Raw genomic sequence first — 9000 nt, 5'->3', positions numbered from 1 at the left:
TGAAGAGATGGAAGGAAACTGTGGACAGAATGGTAAGAAATGAAGCTTTTAAGTTGCATGAGCTCATATATTCTATGGAGAAGGACGAGGATAGAAGTGATTTTTTATTTTAATGAAAAGCTGAAATCTACTCATCAATAAAGTAATGTACGTAACAACATAGTTAAGAGGATAAATGAAATATTTTTTGCTATCAACATGGCCTACTCTTTGTACTAAAAAGAAAAGGATCATATACAACCAAAGTCAAGACAAACTAAAATCAATACAAAGAGACAATCTTTCATTAAGCTCCTCCTCTTTTGTTTGGACTGTGAAACAAAAAAAAAAAAAAAGAGAAGAGAGAAAACTAGGAAATAAAACTAGAAGAATAAGATATTTCCTACCCTTATTTTCTTCTAATTTTCCCTTTAAAGTGGAGAAAACTAAGATAAAAACTTTATGCTAGGGAGAAAGAATGCCTTTTTCTTTTATTTTTTTTACCATAATATTCCTTTCAACCTATAATCTTTCCCTTCCAAACGGAGGGTTAGACAAAAGATAGAGGCTGATAAAAATAATAATAATAATAATAAGGCATTACATGACAATTTTTTTACAATCATACCCAAATTCCTAGTTCTATATAATAATGATTAATGGTTGGTTCAAAAAATTTCATAAAATACCAGGAAAGAGAAATTTACTTTTTTGACTTTCACAAAAACCAAAGTATACTATGAAAGTCAGAGAAAGAAAACTCAAATTAAAATCTCGAGTGCCTTAAGATTGTGTGATGGGAGATTCACAATTCGGACAAATTGGCAATGCAACAGTGTACTGTATTGAGAGGGGAGATTGATTGATCCGACCAAAGCTTGAAGATGTCTTTAACTATAATAGCACCCCGAAAAAGAAAGAAAGAAACATCCTTAAAAGATATTTAAGGACATTCATAACTGTAATAACCAAAAAAAAGGAAGGATAAAAACATGAGGGAAACTTCCTTCGAGATAACAGTACAATTTCTGCTGCGATTTGCAGTAGAAGCAAGTGATTATCTAATACACATATCAGTCAGAGTCCAGCAAAAAAAGGGCTGGTTTCATATTTGCGGCATAACCATACTTGCACGTAGTGTACTTCCTATAAACTCCTGTGAGTTTACCAGTCCCAGCCTTGTGATGGAAAGTAACCATCATTCTTGAGCACTCTCTGTCAGCACACAGTATAAAATCCATAAGGAATTATGGCTCTTCATATCTCACGAAGCTTATAAACATTCAACATAAAAATACTGGCAAAAGCAACTCACAAAAGCTGGTCTTCCGAGTAATTAGTATACCAGTCACTAGTCTTTGTCCACTGCTTATACTGATACAGACTACACTGAGCTGTGTAAATGGCTGCAGCAGCTAGCAAAGATGGTGAAAACCTGAGCATTTTGTATTCCACCAAGCAAAGCTCGATTATGAAGGATGACAAGAGCTCCAGCTGGTTCAGTTCCACAATAATAAGCCCTTACTCGGGGGTGACATCAAATCAAATTCATTCGAAATGACAATCTTCATAGAACTGTATCACTCACCTTTTTGTCAGACTGAGCAGCTTTAAGAAATCTCCTCATGAACACATACGGAGTAGGCACACACAGGCTGAACTGTAACGTGTTCATCATTAACTTCTCCTGTCAGAACAAGTCTATCAGATGCATTTCAGCGATGGGAGGGACGCAAGGGTATAACAATAAAGAAATGAAAATCTCACCATATTTAGAACTTCTTCCCTTTTGTACGCCTTGTCGGTTATCAAGATGAAATCCTCAACAGTGGGGACAGAAACCTCCTCATATTTGCAAGCTATTAGCATGGCTGTTACACCGACCAACTGAAGCTTCTTTCTGATCACCGCCTGACGCTCCAAGAACCTGTCTATGAGATTGACGGTAAGGTACAATGTCTCCTCCATAAGCTCAAATTTGTAGTGAACCTGTTTGATGTGGATCAAGATCAGTGGTAAGTTATTGGTAGATTTTCGATGAAAAATTATGGGACTAGGATGCAGTACCTCAATAAGCCAGTCAACGAGGATAGCCCTCATCTTCTCATTGATGTCAAACTGGCCAGCCATGTAATCTGGAGAGACGCAGCTAGAATTCTGCAAAAGAGCTAACGGGTCAACATACTATAGCAAGTCTTTTCTTTTTCTTCATAAGATATCCAGACCTACGCTACAAGAAAGCAATATAAGACATTCTACGACTGGATCAAAGTCAATTATATCGTTTTCTATTTACTGCCCAGGAGGATGTGCATATCTGGTTGTGCGGATGATTTCTCTTAATTCTTCATATTTTTCATCGAACCGACCAAATCATATGATATCCAGACCTACGCTACAAGAAAGCAATGTAAGACATTCTACACTGATCAAAGTCAATAATCGTTTTCTATTGACTGCCCAGGAGGATGTTTATATCTGGTTGTGAGGATGATTTCTATTAATACTTCCCCTTCCCGAAAATCCCATTTTTCATCAGTTCCAGAGCTTGTTTGGCGATAAGCCAGTCTCTCACCACAAAATTCAAATCTTACCTCGGTTTTCTTATGAAGTTCCTAAATCTCATCCATGTATTCAACAACGGCTAGTGGATCTTTTCGTATCACAATCGCCGATGTCCAGATCATATGATATCTACGCTACAAGCAATGTAAGGCATTCTACGACTGATCAAAGTCAACTCGTTTTCTACTGACTGACCAGGAGGATGTGCAGATCTAGTCGTTCGGATGATTTCTATTAATACTTCCTTTCCGAAAATCCCATTTTTCATCAGTTCCAGAGCTTGATTGGAGATAAGCAGGTCTCTCACCACAAAATTCAAATCTTACCTCAGTTTTCTTATAAAATTCGTAGATCTCATCTATGTATTCAACAACTGCTAGTGGATCTTTCGTATCACAATCGTCTATGTCCATAATAGGCTCCTCCACGTCCTCCATTTCCACTTCCTCCTGGGAGCAACATACTGTGTTATAATTTTGGTGCAAGTGTATATAGCGAAGCTATACATGAGATAAGTTGAATATTAAAGCACTCACTAATCTCTCAATTTCGTCCAGCATTGCTTCTGTGTGCCTAACAAACACTGGAACTCCATTGTCACCAGCACCCTCGTATTCTTCAATATCTGTTATATCACCGTCCAACTGGTAACTAGGGTTCGGAGCCAACAAGCTTCGTTTTTTGGTTTCCTGAAAGGCAATCAAGCGCATTTATAACTATTCAAATATGCTCAAAGAACAGCCAGAATCAAAGATCAAATACACCATCCACATTTGATCTATAGAGAGAATACTTCAGGGCAGTGCTGAACTGTCTGTTCTGTATATCTTCTGAAAGAAAAGAAATCCAAAAGAAAACTTGTCAATCAAAGGAACAAGGGACATTCAACTGAAATTTCATAAATATATTGCAATTCTCTTTAATGGTGCTATTTGATAACGCAGGAGAAGAAAACAGAGAGAGATAAAATATCAGCACAAGACTAGATTTTCTTAGTTTTGCCTCGACATAAATAGAAGAACTTACCCTGATGGATCTCTTCTGTTGACCACACAAGGCTTATGAGTAGCCTCCATTATATTCTGATTGATATTGCTCAGAGCCCGACGATTATTCTGTGTCATCTCCTTCATGAGCTTGATGCCGTCCATTCTTGAACCGCCTTTATAATTAAAGACACCAGAATACAAGGGAGCGAAGAATCAATCTCAAATTCAAGAGATAAACGTCGCATGGTATATGTTTCAACTTGATTTTTAAGTTTCATGAATAAAAAGGATAACCAGTAAAGATCTTTTTTTCTCTCCCCAGATCTCAATTATGTTAACCTTGAAGATTTGATGAAGGCATCAGTGAACCCAGACGGTATTGGGTCTCCTTTGAGCCGCCCATTTATCCTCAGTCCAAGCAGAGGCAATAACTGGACATTTTCAGCCACCAAAAAAATAATAATAATAATAAAACATTATGCATCATAGAACAGGAAAGAAAATGAAAAACCAAGATCCATGACAAGAGGGGGGAAAGAATAGAAACAAATCAAGATAATCGAGTACGAATGGGATAAGGTAATCCACCAGCATTCAAGAAGAATTGTCTCTGATGAGTCAGCAGTCAGCTTATCTTCACCAGGAAATGGCGTGGCCCTGTGAGGTTTCCACACAGAAACGCGGACTCTCGCTCTCTCTGGTTGACAACTAAATGAACAAAAAAGATTTAAGAAAAAGGGGGAAATTGAGACGGAGATGTCGGGGCCGAGGCAATTCATTTTTAAAAACAACGGCTACTAAATAGTGGCCGTTGGATCTGCGCAGGAAAGGAAGAGTCGCGATGGTTTTTGCCAACGGTAATGTAGCTTTTCTCATTTTCTGGCTGTGGCTGGGTTTAAAATAATATTTGTTCCCGTTGCCATTGGGTAGGGCTTTATTTCAAGTTCACGACGGACGCTGACCCCCCTTCTCTGCTTCTTTGCTCCTTCCCCCATTCTAACAGGCAAAATTTTATTTAAGACCCTTAATCATACTTAACAGAAAAGAAGACTTTTTAAATTCTAAATATTTACATCATATTAGAAGTATTGAAGTGAAATTAAAATATAAAATAAAATTATCTTATTGTTCATCATTTACTCTGATTTTTTATTGAAATTGTTCATTCCCTTATATGAAATTATTTATTTCCTTATATGAAGTTATGTAGTAATAGCACAAACAACTATTGTATGTTAATAAACAATTTGATATAAGAAAATAAACAATACATTTTATCATGATTACAATACTTGAAACAAAATCAATATTTAGTAATGGCACAAACTTCTTCTATAGGTCAATGAACGAACAACTTGATATAGGAAAATAAACAACTTATTTTACAATAATGCAATATTTGAAATAAAATTAAGATTTAGTAATGATATAAATAACTCATGTAGGTCAATGAACAATTTCGTTAGGGAAATGAATAATTTTAGTAGAGTAGAGAATTAGAGGGGATGAGAGACAATGGGGTAGTTTTACTTCACATTTTAATTTCATTTTAGCATTCATGATCTAAAGTAAATTTTCAAAGTTTAAATGGCCTTATTTTTTTATAAAGTGTGGTTAAGAGGTTTTAAATGAAATTTTTCCTATGTTTAAATAAATTAAAATTTTAAAAATGATCAAGCTATATTTATAAAAAAAAAAATAACTTTGAATCTCTACACTTTATTTACGTTTTGTTTTATATCCCTGCACTTATTTTGATATTTTAGGTCCCTACACTTTTGTTTTTTAGTATTCTAGGTCCTTATACTTTTATTTTAGGTCCCTATACTTTATTCATTTAGGGACTTAGAACATTAAAAAATAAAAGTGTAGGGATCTAGAATATTAAAAAAAGTGTAGGGACTTTTAACAAAATACGAGAGAACTCGGTTTGGATGCTCATCACTGTAATGAAATCTGGACCATTCAGATTTTGATATAGGTGATCTAGATTTAAACCATTAGTATATATGATATTTTTTATTTTTAATATAATCTAGATTTAATTTGAAGGGTCCAATTTAATATTAATTTTTTTATAATTATTATATGTTGATTATTCAAATATACTCTGCACAGTTTAAATTAGCACCATATTAAATCTAAAATATGCAAAGTACATTTGAATAGTCAATATATATTAATTATAAAAATTTTAATATTAAATTGAACCCTTTAAATTAAATATAGATCATATTAAAAATAAAAAATTAATTAAAATTATTTTATAATTTTTATAATTTTTATTTTTAAAAAATATAATATATAATAATGGTTTAAATCTGAACTATTCAAATCAAAATTTGAATGGTCTAGAGGTCATCACTATGATGAGCACTCAAACCAAACTCAATGTGAGCAAAGTGCATGGACTCAAAGTTATATTTTTTAAAAAAAATGAACAAAACTATTATTTATCATCACTCATTGGTTAAAAAAATTGTTATTATAACTCAACATCCAAAAATAAATATTTTTCCCACTTAAACTATATAAATTATTGATAATTATTTTATAATGAAAAAAAGGGAAGAACATAAGTATTAATTTTTTTAATTTTAATGTGCTTTGGTATAGGTCATTATAGTTTTTTGTTTTTGATTCAAGTCTATCAAATTTATTTCGTATGCAATATTAGCCCCTTTATTTTTAAATATACTTATAAAGACGATAAGATAGCATTAACAATGTTAAATATATTGACATATGATAAACGTCATTAATCTATGTTGAATGGAATTATGAATTAACATATTAACATCATTGTCCACCATGTTTTGTTTCACTGTTCAGGTTTCAATTTGTTAAAATATAATTCTACCTCAGCACAAAGATTAATATTAGTCAAAGGTTAGCAATATATTTAACATCATTAGTACCAACCCACTATTCTTTTAGACATATTAAAAATAGAAGAACTAATATTGTATATGAAATAAATTAGAGTATGTGTCAAATATGTCTATAAAGATGATGAAATGACACTAACAATATTAAATATATTGACATAAGATTAACACCATTAATCTATGTTGAATGGAATTATGAATTAACATATTAGGTCATTGTCCACCTTGATTTGTTTCACTTTTCACGTTCAATTTATTAAAGTATAATTCTACCTCAGCACAAAGATTAATATTAATCATAGGTTAGCAATATATTTAACATTGCTAGCACCACCCCATTATTTTTTAGACATAATAAAAAAATAGAAGGACTGATGTTGTATCTTAAATAAACTAGAGTTTGGAGGGACTTGAAATAATAAAAGAAATTATATGAATTTATACCAAAACACATTAAAACTATAGATATCATTAATTGTGTTTTCCTAAGAAAAAAAATTCATCTCATGCTAGTTTATTTTTTTTTTTATTGCACAAGTATTTTTTCATGTGACACAATTAAATTTGAGGTATCATTGGGCATTAAATATGTAGGTCTTTATTTTTAAATGCTATTGAATATTGATTAATCAAACATTTCAGGAATGCTTTGATAACTTTTATTCTCTTTTATTTTTTTTTTCTGTATAATTTGTTTATTTAATAAAGTATCGAGATATTTGTTTTTTACATTTTCTTATTATATCAAATGCATGATGTTATATACATATAGCATAAGAGTATATCCTTACTTAGTGATTGCAATTATATACTCTCTTCATTAAAAAAATATAAGGCATTTTTTGAGGAGTGAAATGTTAAAAAATATAAAATATTTTTAGTCTTTTGAGGTGTAATTATTGTCTTTTTTTAAATGTCCCTATTAATAAATAACTTTATATTTATTATAGAATATTTAATAGAGGTAAATATAAAAAAATAGGATTAGTTTAAAATTAAATAACTACTTTATTGGGGATAAAATTTAATTAAAAATATTTTATATTTTTTAACAGAGAGAATATTTAGGTGTAATATCTTACATGGTTTAATTTTCTGAATATACTTTTCAATAACTTTATGAACAATTCATATATTCTTTGTTTTTTTAATTACTAAAAAATATAACTAATTTTTAAATACTTTTGAATGATAAATATAAAAATTTATGAGATGTGAGGTTTAATTTTCTAAAAATTTAAGGAAAAATGTACATTTAATCATCTAATCTTACATAAAGATTCTATTTTAGTTACATATTTGTTATGTCCTTTAATCCTAATACCCTTAATTTCATTAATAAAAAATTCCTACATTGAGCTTTTAAATATTAATAAAATATTCTTCAATGTTAACATATTAACTTTAATTTTTTAAATAACAATAATTGATACAAAAATAATCATTTAAAGTTAATTAATGATATTAATATTAGATGATTGAAATTATATTTTCTAAATTAACGGACTAAATTGAAAATTTATATAAAATTAAATGATCAAAAGTATATATTAGCCAAAAGTTAAAGCTTTTAGAGAGCCAAGTAAAAAGAATTTAATTATTTTTTTTCGTAGAAGTATAACTCTTCCTTTTAATTTAACTCCCAACCAAGCGACTTCAACCCTTTATTTAGATTGGAAAAAATAAGAAGGAAGAAAAATTAGAAAAGAAAATTTAAAAAAAATTCTATCTTTAAAAATTTTTCTTCATAGTTTTCTTGATTTCCGCTTTAACTATTTTCTTTTGCACTTCTGTCCATATAAACCAAACCTTAATGATTGCATTATATTTATACGCTAGGTGGCACTTTATTTTTCCGTTGGTAAATGTTTCAGACTCTTTGGTTGATTGACGCATTTTCAATCTCTCTCAAAATTCATTGATAATTAAACCAGATCAAGACGTACACCTAGTTACCTCCCTCACACAGATCAATAAAATTAATTAAAATAGGTCAACTAAATCTGTGGCGAAATATTTTTTTCATATAACTCTCCAAAAAAATTTCTCACGCTACGATTAGTAAAAGGCATTTTATAAGAGAAATATTTAATGATTTAAACTTTGATTTATATTTTTCACCACCAAAAACCTAAACAAGTGCAGAATCAGTTTGATTTGATGGAACTTACAATATAATAATGAAGAAACAAGCTGCCAAGTATTTGTTTTAATTTCGACTCTAGGTATAACGGCTTCCTCGCTAGAGCAGAAAGCGCTAGACTGGAGGGAAAGGTATGACTATTATCAGTATATATGGGCCCAATAGACCATAGTCCCATTCTGTCATCAGTATAGTTATTGTTATTATTATTAGGTTAAAATGTATAAAAAATCTTAAATTTTAAAATAATTGTATATAATTTTTCTTATTTTTAAAAGTTTAAAACTAACCTCTTAATCTTTATTTTTTTTAAAACCCCCTACTATTAATTATATTATTTTTTCATAAGGTTTAAAATATCATTTAACTAAAAAATATTATTAAATAAATATTATATTGTAGAACTATGGCTAATCAAATTTTTATATTTTTTAGA

General features: G+C 30.4%; 1 protein-coding gene across 2 annotated transcripts; it reads right to left on the bottom strand.

Annotated features, from left to right (window-relative positions):
- Positions 1-734: 734 nt before the first annotated feature.
- Positions 735-4295, bottom strand: LOC129292495 (G2/mitotic-specific cyclin-2-like). 2 transcript variants are annotated; one of them, XM_054930044.1, is made up of 11 exons: positions 4122-4293; positions 3873-3964; positions 3571-3706; positions 3338-3374; positions 3081-3233; positions 2871-2993; positions 2047-2136; positions 1747-1968; positions 1568-1666; positions 1295-1473; positions 735-1194 (listed from the first exon to the last, which is right to left on the bottom strand). In XM_054930044.1, exons 2-11 carry the CDS (start codon positions 3934-3936, stop codon positions 1053-1055), a joined length of 1245 nt encoding a protein of 414 aa, XP_054786019.1. In that variant the 5' UTR covers positions 3937-3964; positions 4122-4293; the 3' UTR covers positions 735-1052. The 2 variants fall into 2 exon arrangements, with proteins under 2 accessions (XP_054786019.1, XP_054786020.1); XM_054930045.1 differs by lacking the exon at positions 2871-2993 and having other exon boundaries at positions 4122-4295.
- Between the last annotated feature and the right edge of the window lie 4705 nt (positions 4296-9000).

Source organism: Prosopis cineraria, unplaced genomic scaffold (genome assembly GCF_029017545.1).
Source record: "Prosopis cineraria cultivar Desert tree isolate PC_DT_omini unplaced genomic scaffold, ASM2901754v1 PC14, whole genome shotgun sequence".
Taxonomy (NCBI): Eukaryota; Viridiplantae; Streptophyta; class Magnoliopsida; order Fabales; family Fabaceae; genus Prosopis; species Prosopis cineraria.
Note: the sequence above shows the minus strand (reverse complement) of the source record. Positions and strands in the feature narration are given on the sequence as shown.